Below are 18,049 nucleotides of genomic sequence, written 5' to 3' on the forward strand. Positions count from 1 at the left end.
ATTTTATGCTCCGATACCTCTGCTCAGTACCTTTTCAATGGCTCTCCTCGGTGTTCGTTATACATTGTTCCTCTGCAGCTGCTCATTAATTTCCACATTACTTTTAAACCAATTTATTTAAGCCATAAAACAATAACCATGCTTCTATTACTCATTCCCTCACTGCCTTTTAATGCTAAGCTGGAAGAAACACTGCTGATGCAAAAATCATATTTCTGTCTGAAGTAAGCCTTTTTTTTTAACTTTGTACAAGTAACTATTAAGATTACTAGGTCTGAAAAAGTAACAAGGGAAATCTTACTTTTCTCCCTGAGAGTAGTTTGCCAGCTGTTTTGAACTGCTGTGAGAGCAGAAAGCAACTAAAACTGCTCCCCAGATGGAACCAAATCCATTTCAGCAATGCTAACTCACAGCATTTTGATAAGGTGGAATGCCCTCCCATTGCAGGGCATGATCCTTCCTTGCTTTGCTATCCTAATGGGACAGAAAGGCAGAGAGAGGTTACATCTTATCTAGGCTCCCACATTCCCTCCTCTGCTGAACAACCTGACACATTGCTCATACCAATGCAAACGCAGAGCTTTGGCCAACTCATCCTCTGTTGGGCTTTTATAGGCAGGAGGCATTTGCTGCAGGGTGGGCTTGGTTCCCTCTTACCACACAGGCACAGGGCTTCTCTGTAAAGGGAGCATGAAATGAAACTGCCCTATTTTTGGTAGCAGTCAGCACTTTGGAGAAACAGCAGTGAACACATCAGCTATATGGCAATGGAGAGTTGAGTTTAATTCCCCCTTGAGAAATTATGAACAGCATTATGATTTATGTCAGCATTGTTCAATAGCCATAAAAAAAGTGTCTTTAAAGAAAGACTTCAACCAAAAAGCTGATTTAAATAAATTCAGCAGCTGCTTGATCCATAATGTCAGAACACTTTCTTTGAATTGACTATTATTTCAATTTTGCTGTGTCATTGCATTGAAGTCCTGCTTCTGCTTTTAATTTTAAGCTAACAATTACATACCAGCTTCATAAATTAGGTATTTTCAAGTACCCCACTTCAATCGACATATGTTGTCCAGGCAGTACATTTGTCATAGTCATAACTACTGTAGCTATCACATCATTTAGACTAGTGTTCCTACCAAAGCTGTGAATGTTATGCTATCTCCATCTGATACTAAGCAGATCAAAATCCTTTGGGTATGGTTTGTCACTGCATTTCTTGTTTAAAAAGTAATTGTTAGGCTTGGTTCTGGGCCCCCTGCAGTCACTTGAAAGCTTCCTGACATAGCAGGGTAAAGACTTGTATCTAGGCTTGTGTGCTAAATAATGTAAAATGAAGATTGCTAGCGTAAATAGTTACAGGAGATGCCAAGATTTGGGGAATTAGCCCAGCCTGGGGTTTGGTAATACATGACAACTGACAATTCAGTATAATTTTCAGGCTCATACATCAAGAAACTTCTACCTTCTGTCTATATTTGAGGCAATGAAATAAAAAGCTTTTTAAAATAGCTAGTTTCTCTCAAAATATATATGAGAAGATTGAGCTTGCAAGTTCCTAGAACTATTCTGTTTTGATTCCTAGCCCAGAAACAATGCAGATTTCCCATCAAACATTTCCAGCTGCCTAGTCTGTGGCCTGGCAGGACCTCTTTCCTAGAAAAGGAAGATATGGATTTCTACCCACACCTAAGCAAGTTAAGGGTACCAAACCAGATTGTCTTATGCTGTAGGGATGGACTGGCTCTCTTTCTCTAGTAATGAATCAGTCATCTGAGTTTATGGCCTCATCTCCTGTTTTTAACATCTGCAGTAATCCCCTTTCTACCTTTGACTGACAGTTTGCATTGCCTATTACTCCAAGGTCTAGTTCAGTTTACAAACAACACTTGGCCACATACCTGTATTCCATCTGTTTGACTGAGGTACAGCTGGATATTAATATAGTCTGGCCGATTCTCCTGCCAAAGCTGGAAGGATGATAAAAACAGCTAGTGAAATAACATTCTTTCTCTTAATCTAAGTGTGAAGTCACTTGTGCCTTCTATGCTGAGGGATATAGGTTTCAGCATCAGTGAAGTAAGCTTTTTAATGGAGAAGATATGATTGCATAGCACCCCTTTGTGAATGTTGCACATCATGCTGTGTACAAAATATTGGTTTTGGAAGCTACACGGCTCTTACAATCCACCTGAAATTGCAAATCCCCCTCCCTTCTCGATCTGGCTACTGTCCAATGCCTAAAGGCCACTCAGACTTCCCAGCCTGCATGTGCTTCTTCCATCTTGCAAAGTAGGATGGACACAGATAAGTGCAACAGTGTGCAATAAAACATTGGTCATAGATACTCAAACTGTTTCGTGCAGCTCCAAGAACAAATGGAGCCTGGGTCAGGCAGCCCAAGCAGAACTACCACTGAAGCTCATTTGTTTTGAGCAAGACTACCATTCTCTATCACATGCCAGTTGTGTGGTGTGGACATACCTTGCATTTAAGTTGTCAGTATCCCTCCAAACACCCATTACCTTGTTATGCAACATACAGAGCAGATCTGCAAACCAGCGAAAAGATTCAATGTCCCTGCACACCCAAATGAAGTAGAGTCTTCTGAGCTTGTAGCATTTCCAGCCGTCCCTTGAAAATAAAATGTGTGGGTAATTAAAAATTATCATTTAAAAAGAAACATTAATTAATATGCTTTATATTCATTAACAGAAACATGAATTTCCATTAAAGGGTAACTGCTAAGTTGTTCTTCAAGTTATGATACATTAGACACTGAATTGATCAATGCAGCCTATTCGAATGATTCTGAGAATATTAAATCTCTAATGCAGAGCTAACAGCCATCATAGATACTGTTTCTACACTAGAAGTTGTCAGCAATACAGATGATTTGGGCAGCAAATATGGATTCATGCATCATCATCAAACTTTTATTTTAAAGAAAAGGAGACATTCTAAGTTCAAGTGTATTATGTCAATTCATTACTAGGTTTATAAAGCAACCCATAAGTGGAAAGTGTTGACAAATGCAATAATGTCAAGACTTAATTCCGCCCTTATATGTGAAAGGCTCTGGTTGATTACAACTAATAATAGTAGCAAAATCACAAAGACCAAATCAAATCAGGGCTTCATTGTGTTAGGGGACTGTGTGATATATTACAGACCTTAGGAAATGCTGGTGGGTAAAGTGCAGCCACAGGCAGATTCTGGCATTGCATTTACAAAAACAGGACTCTTGTGTCAGATTTCTAATTCAATTAAACCACAAATAAGCACAAAGGAAGGATTTGAATGAGCTGGTAAATAAAATAGAAATGAAAAATGACCTAATGATTAAGGAGTTCAAATAAAGCACAAATATTCATGTTGGAGTACAAAAATGAGAATTGGAAAGAAAGCATCAAACTCAATAGTCCCCCTGCAGAAGAAAGCATCATCTAATCAGATATGAACTTTTGTGGACTATGGAAGAATATGTGTTTTGGGGTTTATGTTATGTTTCCTATTTTATTGTATAAATTCCCTTACATTGTACCCCAGGTTTCTGGTAAATTCCCTTATTCCTCATGGCCCTGAACCCTGTTCTCTCACTGGTTGTTTTTTGCTGCATTGCAGTGTTTTTCCATATATGGTTGTGCCCTCCTCTTAATTTGCATGCTCTGCCCTTGCTCGTCCCTAGTTACACCCTTTTTCTAGAATGTTCTCTCCCTACCCTATATAAGGTGAGCACCATTTTAATAAAGAGGTCATTTCACCCTGGACCCTTGAAGTGTGCTGACTCTTCTCCCCTTGCGAGCCGTCATATTCAGGAAGTATTTTCTTAGTTGGCCAACACTGTTTTCTGTTGTTCTAATCACTGAAATGGTCAGTGAATAGATTGTTTCCTCCTTTTCCTCTGAAATAATTTTCAGATAGAGAAGGCCATAGCCGGCTCACTTCAAATGCTAATCCTAGGAGCCAAACCCAATCAAAAAACTTTCATGATACACCTCACCATACCCATTGTGCATTATTCCAAACTCTAAAGTTGGAATATATATAATTAGAAGAGTATTAATAGATCTATTTAAGTGATGGTTCCAATCACTGTCTTGCCTCCTCATACTGCTCCCTGCCCTGAGGAGGAAGGATAGAGACATCAGCAGCACTTCAGCAGCGTAGAGAGGCTGAGAACTCACCTTTCATGTAAACTTCCCACAGAGAGTAAAAAAAAAAAAAAAAAGACTGGGGAGTACAGTGTCTTTCAAGTCCTGATTTCAACTTTTTTATTTATAAACTGCTGACCTGTAAAACAAGATTTCCTCCATCTCTTTCTGACTGCCTAGACTAAGACAAGCCCTTAGGAAGGGTCATAATCTGGTCAGATGTGATGAGAACTATAAGCAATAGCAAGCAAAATAAGTGCCTTTCACCATAAAAAAGGACAAAAGAAGAAAAAAAATGCAAGGCATTTTGTATTGAGATGCTGCAGTTCAGTAACAAAACATCACTCATGGTGATGAAACATTGCAGCTGGACAAAGAGGCTGGACTGCAAGACTTCATGAAACAAGTCAAACATAGATTTAAAATAGCATCTCAGACACATATGCCTGGTCTACCTCCAGCAGGATATATTATGCAGTAAAGGTGCAATCTCCCATTACAACCCAATCCACATGTATATAATACTTCTTGCATGTTTCTGTGTTACTTCCGCTCAAAATAAAAGCCATTATTTACAGACCCCACTGCATGAAAGCCACTAGCTTTCCTTAAAGTACGTTGTATTTTCTTAAAATAGGGCATAGGGTTCAACAGCTAAGTGGAGTGAAGGGCAGGAACAGGAATCAAATTATGTACATATAACAGGAACATAATGGAGCAGGAAACAAAAGACCACCTCAACAGGCTTCTGATCTTCCTCAGACACGCATGTCCTTGACACAACAGGACCGGCCTCGCTGTTTTGCAGCGCTGGCATTGTAAGGCAGTTTGCATGTTCATACCAATTTCTGCTTCCAAGTCAGGGCAAAGACACAGGCAGGCCATCCACTGAAACAGTGCTTTGTTGATGTTTAAATACAGAGGAGGGAAGTAGACTAAGATTGTTACTTTTTCCCAGAATGATTCCCCTCTATATTGTATGGTGCACAAGGGGAAGAGTGGCTACAAGGGCAGGTTATGGAATTGGCTCCTTAGAAGCCAATTTATGGTTTTATGCAGATAAATGGACATTGCCAAATCCTTTGGACACTACAATTCTCTGGCAATGTCTGTGCAAGTTCCTACATCCTCTGATAACTGGTAGAGGCAAACATCTCATTACCTGTTGATGGCTTATCATTGTGATCTGTGACATTTTTGCTAAACACTGTCAAGGATAATCTATCACGAGGAAAACAGTAATTTTATTCGCCTGAACTCTAGGCTTTCAGCAAAAATGTACCTAGTTTTGAGAGGATGATTCAGACACTCTAAAGAAAAGAAAATGAGGAAGCACAAGATGCTCTTTGAGGTCTTTTGCACTATGAGACAGGTGAGGCTAATAACTTGCAGTAGCACTTAGCACTGTCAGGTCCAGCCCAGATTAAGGACATAAGAAGGTTCGCAGCATCTAAATTTACTTCAGCTTCACTTTGGAGTTAGAGCTGATCATTGGCATGTTCATCTTGGAACAAATGCTTTAGTTGTGCATTTTAAAGCCCTTGTAAAGCCAGCTAGCCTCTCAGCACCTCAGGGAAGGTTTGCTGCTTTGGTTGGCTGTTTATACCGGGCCTTTGAAACAGGGATGCTTAACCTGTGACTGGAGCTCTTAGCCAATACTCTAACAAATAAAAAGAAATCAATAGCAAACACAAAAGCAAGACTATTTCACACAGCATAAGATTTGGTGTGAACCATGTTGTCAATGCAACAGAAGAACAAGATGCAAAAGGTTTGATCTGCATAGAATGTCAAAGGCTTTAAATTAAAATAAAATTTTTAAAAGGAAAGAGAGAGAAACAAGAAGAAAAAATAAGAAAACGGCATACCTAAAATTTAAACTTTTCAAATGGAGTTAAACATCGGAATACTATCTGAATTCAGGTTGATCCCTTTCTTTTAAAACCTTAAACTTACATATTGACAAAAGTCAAATCAGGAGAGCTGGCCCTGCATTTCCAGCAGAAAGACTGTCACAACTGCCTGACTCTCAAAAGCTCACAATTATAGTCTGCAGCCTCATCTGAGATGGGACTAGGGGAACGAGCCTAGCTGAAGGACTGTGACTACATTAATCACAAGCTAGGCTGGTGGAAGTATACAAAGGCTAGTGACACTGTCCCAGTCGAGGTGCATTACTGGCAAAACTCTGCCACAACTCTTTGGGTTACACAGCCAGTATGAGATAATTTATGCCCTTCAGGGATATCGCAGTCCTCTAGATCTCTCCAAGGAATCATTTGCTTATGCCAGTGGAAATTTTTTAAGACTCTCAAAGTTTTTCTGACATGCACTGCTACTGTAAATTGGGGGGAAATGGCTTTGAAAGGCCAGCTCACTTACAGCAGTGTGTTGAGTACTGATGCAAATGGTGTAACTCCAATACCTCCAGCCACGCAGAGACTGACCTCGTAGTTCAGGGCTTCCTCAAAGGGACTTCCAAAAGGTCCATCCACATACAGTCTGCATAAAGAGCAAAAAGGACACTTTTAGAGAAAGCTGCTAAAATCAGAGAGAGGAAAAGAAAAGTGAGCTGGAATTAAAACCATGGAAAACTTTATGTGGACAGAAATGAACGTACGGATGGTATGAAAAACTGCTATATAAAATCTCTTGGTCCATTCCATCATTAGAAAAGCTATTTTTTAATCAAACAAGTGGAGGTGACTAAGTTATGGCTGCCTTTTGTGTCTGGCATTAGATGGCAAAGAAAGTGCTGCACTAGAAACAACAACAACAACTTGGTGGGTCTACACAGGATTGAAAAGAATTTGGCTAGGCCTGCCTGTGAGGTTCATCTTATACAGGTTTTCTGAAGAGGGAGAAAAATTGCCAAATTGTTCCTCTTTGACTCATGCTTCTCATTATTATAACCATTTTGTTCACTTGTTTTCAAAGATTATTTAGGAGACTGTGCATACTCTACATAATGAAAGGGCATAAGCTTCTCCTTTATAACATCAGACAGAGAAATAAAGGCAGAAGAGACTTCTCTTTTCCCAGACAAAGTCTTCCAACCCTCATCTGATTATTTCCTTTTGCGGGCTGGATTTTAGCCACAATTTTAAGTTCTCGGTCTGATCTCGTTTCTTTTAATTTTGTGGTTTGATCCTTGGCATCCTCTTACCAGTCAAAACAACATCTTGTTTGGGTGTCTTTGGCCAATATGATCCTTTTTAGGAAATTTTTTCCAAATCTCTGCTATTGCTGACATCTGAATGCCTAATATGTTAGGTTCCTTCTTCAACAATGTCTTAACTGAACACAGATAAGTACCTACTTTCTGAGGGATCTGGAGGGCGATCCTTAACTATGCCCTGTCTTATAAACTCCCTTCTTGGTGTCCTGCCTGAAGAGAAAGGAAGAAGACACTGGCACAGCCACAGACATTATCAGAAGGCATTGGAAATGCTGACAGTAAATTTTTATAAGTAACAAAACTTTATAACTAGGCAATCTGCAACATAAATATGCTTATTCTCATTTCTGTCTTTATTCTCTACAGAATTCTACAAACCTTCTCTTGGAGAATCTCAAAGGTTTTCACAGTCAGGTATGCTAGTTCCAGCATGATGGGAATATTGGAAAAACAAATCCACGCCTTACTTAATACAGATAAATTCTTTTGCAAAATTGGGCCAAGACAAACTTAATTGCCCATGTGTATACAATATAAACAGAACTTTAAGTATCTGCTCATTAAATGTTTCCTGTTACATAATGCTTTACACCACATTTGCTTAACAAGGGTTTATTTTCCACTAATGAATGATACCACTGCTGGTGCAGAGTGCAGCAGCAGCTGCTTTAAGAGATCTAAATGTTGCACTGTCATTTGACTGAGCAGGTGAAGGAGCATCTATTAGTTAAATAAGCAACAGAGGAAATGTTCAGAAGCAGGTAATTACAGTGAAATAAATCTGGTCCACAGGACATTCAGAAAGAAGTCCACAAATGTTATGGGTCTCAGATGTATATGTAACAGATTTAACCGAGATCAAATTTTGGGATATCAGAGTATGTCAAAAAGAAAAAAATCAAAACAACTGAATACCAAGGACAGGCAACCGAGGTCCCATGTCATTCCTGGCATACCTCTTATACATGTTATCCTAAGCAGACCGTGCCTAGCTGGTGAAATCTAGAGAATTGCTCCTAAAGGTATGAAGGGCAAAAACACAGGCCTGAGGGAAATTCCTTACATTTCGGACAAGCAGCACTAACTTTTCTTTGGATACAGAAAGCCAACATTTTGAGTGAAAACCACAAGCAAATAATATAAAAACGAACTAGCAAAACACATTTTTTGAGAAATTACCACGGTGGATGTGACAGTAGTCATATACTGTAGGGGTGCCACTTGGCATAACTGCACTATTTGAGGACTACCTGAAGTATGTATGTCTGATCTCAGAAGGGATTAAGCAATTCCTGGGAAGTCTGAGTGCCACTGAATATCACTGACATGATCAGGAGCTGAAACATGCAAAAACTAGATCCGGTCACCAGAAACTAGTCAAGCACAGTGCATGCCAGAAATGTAAGAAATAATCTGCAATTAAATATGTATTTTAGTCGGATTGCTCCAGTTCGTGGTCCATTAGCCCCATATGGCCTGCAAAATATTTCTATTTGCCCACTGTGTCTTCCTCTGAGGGAGTGAGGAGCAGTTGCTTGGATAGCAAATGCAATCAGAAAGCCAAGAACCTCCTGCTGTGTCTGCATGTGGTCCAGCATAGAACAGCCAGAAGTCACTGCTTCCAAGTGTGAGAAAGAGAATGGGGAAAAAGGAAATATTGCTACTGAGTTAACCCACTCCACAAGACTGCTTTAAAAGACTGATTCCAAGGATAACATTATCTCCCTGAAAGATTTTGTTGGATGTCATAAACGTGCACCATTTTAATATGGGGATAATTAAAACTAAGATAAATGTGGCCCTGATGCCTTAATGGCAGTGGTCATTTAGGAATTGAACCTTCTTTTATTCAAGTCAGTGAAAGCAAGAAACCTTCTGATGCCATATCAAAAGGCACAGGGTTGAACAGAGTAGTGATTCAGTCATAGACTTCTGCAGAGATTATACAATTTTTGTTTCTTGTCAACATGTTCCTCTTTTCATTTGGTAGGACTGAAAAGTTTTGCATAAAAGTAGTTCATTATTGCAAATGAAATCTCACAGCACTCAATAAAAAGACAAGTCAAGCCAAGGGGGGTAAGATGACTTTGTTTCCTGAGTTGTGCCCCAGATATATCACACTACTATGCTATGTTCTCCTATCCCCCCAGCTTTAATTTAATTAACATGAAGGCAGGGAATGGAATTTTACTAAAAGTTAAGAAATTGACCCTTCAGGCAAACTTATTCAAATAACGAGTTGTTCTTTCCACATGTATTCATTTCCAGACTTAGGAGTGCTCTCACTTATTCTGGCACAACTTCTTAGCTCAGAAACAGAAAGAAAAGCTCTTCAAAACAGAATACATCACAAAAAAATAGCAGAGCACATTAATAAAAAGCATCTTACAGATAGATTTTCAAAATATTTTCTATTTAAAGCACATCTCTGTAGTACAGTGGTACCAAAACGGCCCAGCAAGCACTAAACCAGCTCGTTCCAGTGCTGGGCAATGCAACTGCAGAAACATGGGGCTGTCCCTAAACTGGGCGACATTGTCTCAGAGACAAAGGCAGCTGTACTGCCTTTGAGACCCAAGTTATTATCTTCCATAAGGAATTGCCCAGTGATGTGTGGAGATACCTACTCACCCCTCTTGGACTTGGATCTCCGTGCTGTGCTTTACTTCAGGGTGTAGGTGCCCTTAGAAAAGTTTAATGCTTACATTGTACTTCACTACCCACCAGTAAATGATGATAACACCATTTTTTTCCAGGCTCTCTGGGACTTACAGTAAGATATTATCTGGGATATTAGTGGAATAACAGATGGATAGGGGAGTTATTTCAAGAAATTGTAGGAAATTTTAATTAAAGAAGTATCAAGCTGAACAAAATGCTTGGATACAAAGTACTGTATAGAGGACAAAAAGCGAAGTCCTAGTCTGGTTGAAACTTGTGGCAAAGCTCTTACCATTGTCAAAAGAGTAAGGATTTCACCCAGTAGCATGAGATTTTATATCCTTGGTATTCAGTTCTTATTAAGACCCACATGTAGGTATCTTTGTGTGAGCATACTAAGTTCTTGATACAGTCACAAGACAGTCAATACAGCTAATGGAGCTGAATCCCTCCCAATTCCTTATAAAATTCCTACATCATTGACTTCAATAGTTAAACAACCCTCCTACCATGCTTGTTCTTCTCTTTTACTTGTCCTACCAAAACAACAGCTAAGTACTGATGGATACAGCCAGAGAACTCCAAGGAACTGAGCAATGGCTGAAGCAGTTTCCTTATGTTCTTCTGCTGCTGTAACTCTGATGCACCAGAGAGATGCAATCCCCCCTCTCTGATAACCCCCAATACCAACCTCCACCCCCACATGACAAATATTCAAAAAAGTGCCTCCATGTTCCACCCACATTTCCCTTCATGCCTGGGAGGGACTCTCTGTAAACATCTGAAGAGCTATTTCATTATCTCTCTTCAAATTCCTTCTTAAGACTCCTCTTTCCTCTGATAGCTGAAAAAACAGACTGCTGATGTGCTCACTGTAGCTTAGTGATATTCTGGCTCGGTACTGTCTCACTGTTTCCTGAATTTTGCTGTCTGACTGTATCCATGTGTTGTCTCCTGTTTCTCCAGTTTAAGTTGGTTTGTCTCTCTGCTGTGTGACTTTGTCTATCACGATGGCTTCCTGATACATGATTGTTTCTTCAGGGCACTAAGATAATTGACATCAGTGAAGAATTACTGGAAACCACCCAAATTTAAACCTTGTAGCAGAGACAGTCTTTGATAAGGTAGGCCTGCAGACAGCAAAACTGACTACTGCAGTGTCCTAGAACATTTTGGAGTCCAAGGCTCAATTCACAGTTCTCAGTAAAAACCTAGCTACAACAAATGATGGGATTTTATTTTTCAAAGAAGCTGCAATTATTACCATCAGAGATTTTCAAGCAAATATCAAGACAGTTACTTCATTTTTTAAGTCAATATATAATACTCCATGTCATTATTTAAGCCTCAATATATGAGTGTAATCTCTGATGCTATTTTTCCAGAGGGGTTGTGATTACTGACAGCATTTCAGTACCAAAAGCCTTTTACAGAAGAAGAACCACCACTAAACAAAGTACACCATCCTTGGTTCATATGGATTTCCAAAACTACAATGGCTTTCGAGGTTTAAAAGTGTCACAAAATGTGACATTTGGCATGTTAGATCAGAGATTCCCATGTGTTCTCCCGAAATTGTGAAGGATGATGTTTCCATTAAAGAAATCCGCAGCCCCTTAGACAAGTAAGACTGCAAAACCCAGTGGGTCCAATTAACTTTACATACCATTTTGTGCAAGATTGAAAAGGGTTGTGACTCTAATTCAGGTTTCATTAGGCATTTTCTTCTGATTTTATTAAGTGCCCAAGTTTAATTTCTGATTGATCATTCACATTTTTTCCCTTCAAACATATTCCTACAATATGTACCAGAAATTGTAAAAGTTTCCTTTTCCCTTCTACAGAAGAGGATTTCTTGATCAGTTAGTGAAGCATCTGATTATAACAACATAGATGGTTCCAAACTCTACAGAATCAATTAGCATCAGATTTTCTTCCCATAGAAACATCCCAAACTATGATTTTTAAAATCGTGTAAGAGCCATTGGTTTTAGTAATTCTTAATTCTATTTATTTCTCCTTGACTGGGCAAAACAAAACAAAATCACCTGTTCTTTAGCTTATTATACTCTCGAGGGCCCAGACATGACCAAATAAGAAATTCCAGTTTTACAACATCTTTAGCAGGAGGAAATAAAGTTGAAGGCATGATGACAAGGGCAAGAAAGTGAAATAGTGGAGCAGGCACCTGCATTTTTATGGATAAGGCTCCTCCTGTAAACCCCTAATTGAGCTACATGGTTTTCTGTGAGACACAGTACAGGTTCATAAACAAGATACCATAGGAGTAGGCTAGAACATTATAGCAGCAAAAGTTGTACAACAACCTATTGGGAACCGGACTTGTAACAGAGGAGTGAGGAGGATGGTAGAGAACAAAAGAATCTCCTAACTGTGAATGAGACATTCAAAAAAGCATGGAGACTGAACTCCCACAGATGGCAACAGAAAACAGACTTGCACAGCTGACATACAATCTTGTAAATGAGGCTCTTCCTTGCTCATGACTCCTAGAGAAATCTGAAGGCAACTTCTCAGACCAAGTTAATTTTCCTCAGAATTGAATAAAATTATCTAAACATTGCCTAGAATATTTATTGAGAACAATATTTCTGATTACTCATTGCTGACTATCACAGGATAAAAGCAACATTTTAGACTATTCATTTACTCCATTAAAAAGGTCTATAAAACCACTGTGAGAACTACAATCAAGTATAATTATGTATTGAGGCAACTTTGTTCTCTTAAAGTACATGTACTTTCTGTTCCATATTCTGGGGTCAATATTCTTAATTAATGTAGTATTAATTCTTCTCCATGGCAGCCTTTTTATGGTCATTTTTTATAAAATGTTTCCAAAATGTATTCACTTGATTAAAGATCACATAATTTAATTTTATTATAACAAGAAATCCAATTTTAGACTTTTTTCCTTACCAATTACAGTTTTTATTTTGTGAAGTGCCTTGCCTCTCTGTAAACTTGTGTCCTACCAATTCTGCTTCAGCAATAAAGAAAAATAAAGAGTATTTGTGATAACTATTGCAACTAGTGACCTGTTTCAACTTGCCTTTTGAAAATTTAGGTTGTTACATGATTAAGTGATAAAATGCTGTAGACCAGCAACCACAATCAGGTTGAATGATTTGGCTTTATTTCTCCACAACTCATTCACTGACACAGTAGATATCTGTCTGTCTCACTGCAAATAGAATTTCTGCTTTAGAGTAATGCACTTCTGTATTTGATCTTTGTTCTCTTTCAATACTTACAGGAAGCTTTTTGCTGCCTATACCATTCCCTTTGGTGATCATCTCAGAGTTGCCATCTAATACATGGCATGGAAGTATTGCCAATATTAGTCCTCTTCCTTGCTTGGTAAAGTATACGGACCGGGACAGGATATCCCATGTCTCCACATCAGTGTAAGTACCTGCAGCATCAGTATCTGTAGAAGCCTAGAAGACAAGGGGGCTATTGTGTATGTTTCAAACACCACTAGCTGGATAAATAGCTGTGGAGCCAAACAAGGACTGTTGGCAACTACAGCCAAGTATTGTTGATAATAACACACTGTGAGAAAGAACAGAATGTGGCTGGAGAAGGGACCAGACACAGGTAGGGCAGCACTTTTCCGGGACAAACGTCCTTGTTCTGGCTCCCAGAGAAACACACAGCACAATCAACCTCCACTACACCTTTGAGCTGGGAAAACAAAAGTTGGCTTCTGCTGACAAATCTGAAGGATGACAAGTGCAGGATTTAAAATCCTAGCTAGATATCTGCAGAAAAAATAGGGGAGAAGAGAAGCAGCTGACTGGACTGCTGGAAGATAGAGCTGGCAGCAGATCAATCTGAAGACAAGGCCAGGCACATCATGGTTTCCTCCAAAGTCAGCCTGCTTGGGGTCTTTGGACTAGATTAAGTAGAGATGAAGAATTCAAAATGAAGAGAATATGAAGAAAAAACAAAGAAGGACAAATCTCACAATAAATTCTGCTGGTGGAATGAAGTAGTTAATCCTGCAATAAAATGAGATTGTTAATATATAGTAAACCGAAGCACAAAAATTACTTGAAATGTAATAAAGTCCCAAGAAGAATTTGTCACGTCTCACTGCTGACTCATTTCTGTCTTAAGGCTTACATTGGTCAAGTAAAGTGACTTTGTCCAGTTACAAGCCCATATTTTTTCTGGAAAACTCTTTTTAGGAAAATGTCTCTCATAGCTACACTTTCTTTATGGAAAGATGTTCTCCATAAGCGTCACATCCTATACAGGCCAGTGAATGTGCCTATAGGAGTAAGTTTCCTTCAGGGCAGTTTCATGAAGCAGGTGATTGCTGCTTTGGGTCTATAAAGAATCTATGCTTGAATTTAGCTGCTAGAAAGCATAGAAAAGACATTCTCTAAATATTCCTCTGACAAGAGATCTGCAAGATAGTGATAATTCAACTTCAGATGGCTTCCAGATGTTCACTGATGGTCAGACAAGCTCATTTCCTTAGGCAGACAGTCTCGTATCTGGAAAGGGATACAGAAAACTGGCAAGGCCAAAATGGAAAGAAAGAAAACCTGTTGAACAGTAGAGCGAACCATACACAGTTGTAGTAAAATGGCAGAATAAGAGTGAGATCACCCAACTTGGAGAAGGAATTTCTGAAGTCAACAGAACCCTAGAGATGAGTCTGCATATAGATTCACTGGCAGAAGCTTATCAAGCAACCAGAGAATATACTGCATTACATCACAGATGAGCTCAATGCAGTTCTGACTATCCTGACCTCTTTGTTTTTTCTCTGAACATGCTCCAACTTCTTATTTCAAGTTCTGTTTTTCAGAATGAATGGCCTGTTACTGTCTGCAGTGTTCCAGTTTCAGTCCTGCCAAGGACCTGTATAATGACATTATTATTCATAGGTGGCAGTGTCATTGTTCCTACCATACAAAGATACCTCTGTGGAGCTCTCTTGGGTTACTGAAAATAAAGAAATTTTTATCCTTTGAATTTTTAAATTCCTTCAAGCTCTTACCTTTCTGTGTGCTGTAAGAGTACTCATAGTAACAGATTTTTAGCATTTCTATGACATATACAAGAAGCTCAGAGAGGACAGGTGACCCCAAACAAAACAGATGAGTGACTTGCTGAGAGACAGAGAGGGGACTAGTGTTTAAGTACTTTAAATACACAATTCTTCTCTTAACCTTTCCCACCTCTGCTTTTCATAAATATCCTGAGGGCTACAACCCACTGGATGAGAAACACTGCTGCAGGGCAAGGTGACTGTAAGGAACTGAAGAGAGCAGATGCTGGGCATCACAGCATCTGGCATAGAGTCAGGATCTAAGCCAAAGAAAGTTTTCCTGTAGGTTCAATACCTGTTCCTGTTGACCAGGACCCCGAAGTTGCTCTGCATATATACAGAGAAACCCCACTGTGTATGACTGCTCTTGCCACTCTATAAAGACACAACAAATCATGACACATGAGATTTCTCACACAAAATCAAGTGTCCTGTAGCCTTCATATCTCATTGGAGAAGCCTTGCCAAGACAAATAAAATAAAGAAAGGGTAAAGCTGACTGTGGACAAAGCCACCATCCTTACTATTTCCTTGTTAATTTTATTTCATCAGTTTTGTTAACCTTAGATGACAATGTTCAAATACCTGAGTGCACAGGGGCTTTTTTTAACACCAGTGACCCAATGATAATAAAACCACAAATGTAAAAAGAAGTACTTTTGATATATATTTTTCTGAGAAGAAGTTTTAATGGTATAATGTCCCTTGAACTTTCATCCTCCAAGGGACCTTCAGTACAGAGATAAACAGACCCCAGACTCCGCAGATTCAAGACACTCTTTTTGTTTTTTTAATAGATGCTAAATATTTCAGTCATGAGTCTTCTCCTTGGACATCACAAGAAGAATAGAACAAGGGAATGAGCCAAATTTAATTGGCTCATAATTGCCAAAACATTTCTACATGGTGCAGATGCTATTCACTGGTGCCAGAATCTGAGTGCAGGGCCAAATAAATAACAAAAAAGTTAATTCAGTGAGGGGGGCACATCTGACTACAAACAGTTGGCATAGCCAATACAGAGATAAATGGATTTCTTAAGCTCCAGTGGTACTCTTTAGAGCTGCTTGCAGCCAACCTGCTTTATTTTGAGAGGGACAGGTCAAATTTTGCTAACCAGTTTGCACTGATTCTTTAAAGTTGATTCCTTAATTGTAGTGCAAATATGCACCAAGAAAAAAAAAGTTAACCATCAACCACTACACAGCCAGTTACTGTCATCTAACAATATGAAGGCAAAATGTGTATACACATGTGACACACATGTATACAATGTAGTGACATGTATATATGTCACTACATATACATGTATACATGCATACAATGTGATACACACCCAAAAATGCTTTCAGACAGCAAAGCACTGCTACAGATGGAGCAGTGAAAGCTAGAAAAGTTCATCATCTCAGCTTGGGCTGACTGTGGAAAGAGGGAAGCAGGGGCTGAGCTTCAGGGGACAACCCTTCTGTTGCACTTAGAGTTTTGAATTAGATGTTCAAGTGCTAATGGAACCATGGGTGAAAGAAGATTTGGAGACACTGAACTCAGCCTGTTTTCTCCTGAGGACACAGCAATTCACAAATAAATTCACAAGACATTTCTTAAACTCTTCTCCCCAACACAAGACGGAAGGAGCACAGGTTGTCCATCAATACTAACATCACTGGCATGTCACAGGAGAGCAGTGCCCAGAGCCTCTCATTACAGCCAGAGCCCTATGTCACTGAACAAGCTCATTAGATTTTGCTCTGCTGATGCCATAAAGTAAACCTGTTCTTTTGAATTAAGGTATTGTTCTCCATGTAATGTGTAGACTGTGCATAAACCAGAAAGTTACATCTGCCCTCCCTCCCTTCCTTCATTCCTTTCCTTCCTTCCTTCCTTCCTCCCTCCCTCCCTCCATTCAGACCACATAATATTCAGCATCACTGCTCCCTTCCAAGTCATTTAGAAAACAAACATTTTAGATTTTTTTTCTTTTTACTTCAGTTCAGCAGCACATTTTACATATGTGAGTTGAAGCAAAATTCCATGTTGTTTCCTTGAAACAAAACAAGGCTAACGGAGAGGCTGGCATGTAACAACTGTCCTTCACAGAAATTCTGTTTTTTCTGGATGGAAAGTGGCACAGCATTTCACTTGGGCATAACTGAAATATGTAACCAATGACTTTTACAATCTTCAGATCAGCTATGATCCTTCAGACCAGCAGTCCCTGCCCTTCTCACTCAGAAAAACTGGCACACACACTAAATTGCCCTAAAAAATGGATTTTGGTACATTTTAGTTTTTCTTGCAACTTATACTAAAAAATTACAGAAAGCTTGAGTTTGGTTCACAGCTCCAGATTTTACCTTACACCAGCTGGAATGAAGTGCCAGTTTCCTAGATTTGAGGAAACTGAGAGGTATTTCTCCACGTTTAAATTCTCACTGATAGACTGATGAGCTGAAATCCTAGAGATACTTCTCTTGAAAACTGCAGGAGATGCTCTTGATGTATTACTAAGATCAGAAAGTTTCATTTTCACAGTGTCCAAATGGCCAGAACATCAGATTTATATCCTTTCATAAGACAACATTACATCTTCGTGATTTGCCTTATCCAAGTTGAAGTACAAGAAAATGCATGACACAGTTCTACCACCATTTCTTTGGCCTTGGTCTGGTAAAATAACACCAGGTGATGGAGAAATTGTAAACAACTACTTCCATTGCTGTATTTTCCCCAGCAAGGTAAGAAGTATGGAACAAAAAATAAAGTACAAAGAGCTTTCAAAGTCTTTTGAGAAGGGATGCAATACTCTCATTTTGGAGAAAAGACTGGAAATAAATGCTCACATTTCAAATATAGTTTAGGAAACTTCAGCTATCCATGCAAAAAAAAAAAAATTAATCTACTGTAAGACCTTCAGAATTGGTTCAATATAACAAAGATGTTTAATCTGTTATGGTGATTTGTCTAGAA

General features: G+C 39.0%; 1 protein-coding gene across 3 annotated transcripts in view; it reads right to left on the reverse strand.

Moving 5' to 3' along the window:
* Window positions 1-18,049, reverse strand: part of NOX4 (NADPH oxidase 4) — a 110,986-nt gene that overhangs the window by 14,885 nt on the left and 78,052 nt on the right. For 2 of the 3 annotated variants that reach the window (XM_064645019.1, XM_064645020.1), the window contains exons 14-16: window positions 6,540-6,659; window positions 2,529-2,637; window positions 1,905-1,973 (exon numbers count right to left, since the gene is read on the reverse strand). In XM_064645019.1, the coding sequence (XP_064501089.1) occupies window positions 1,905-1,973; window positions 2,529-2,637; window positions 6,540-6,659 (298 nt within the window). Of the gene's footprint in view, window positions 1-564; window positions 678-1,904; window positions 1,974-2,528; window positions 2,638-6,539; window positions 6,660-18,049 lie in introns of all 3 variants that reach the window. The other variant, XR_010428219.1, reaches the window with a different exon arrangement.

Source organism: Pseudopipra pipra, chromosome 2 (assembly GCF_036250125.1).
Source record: "Pseudopipra pipra isolate bDixPip1 chromosome 2, bDixPip1.hap1, whole genome shotgun sequence".
NCBI classification, from domain to species: domain Eukaryota; kingdom Metazoa; phylum Chordata; class Aves; order Passeriformes; family Pipridae; genus Pseudopipra; species Pseudopipra pipra.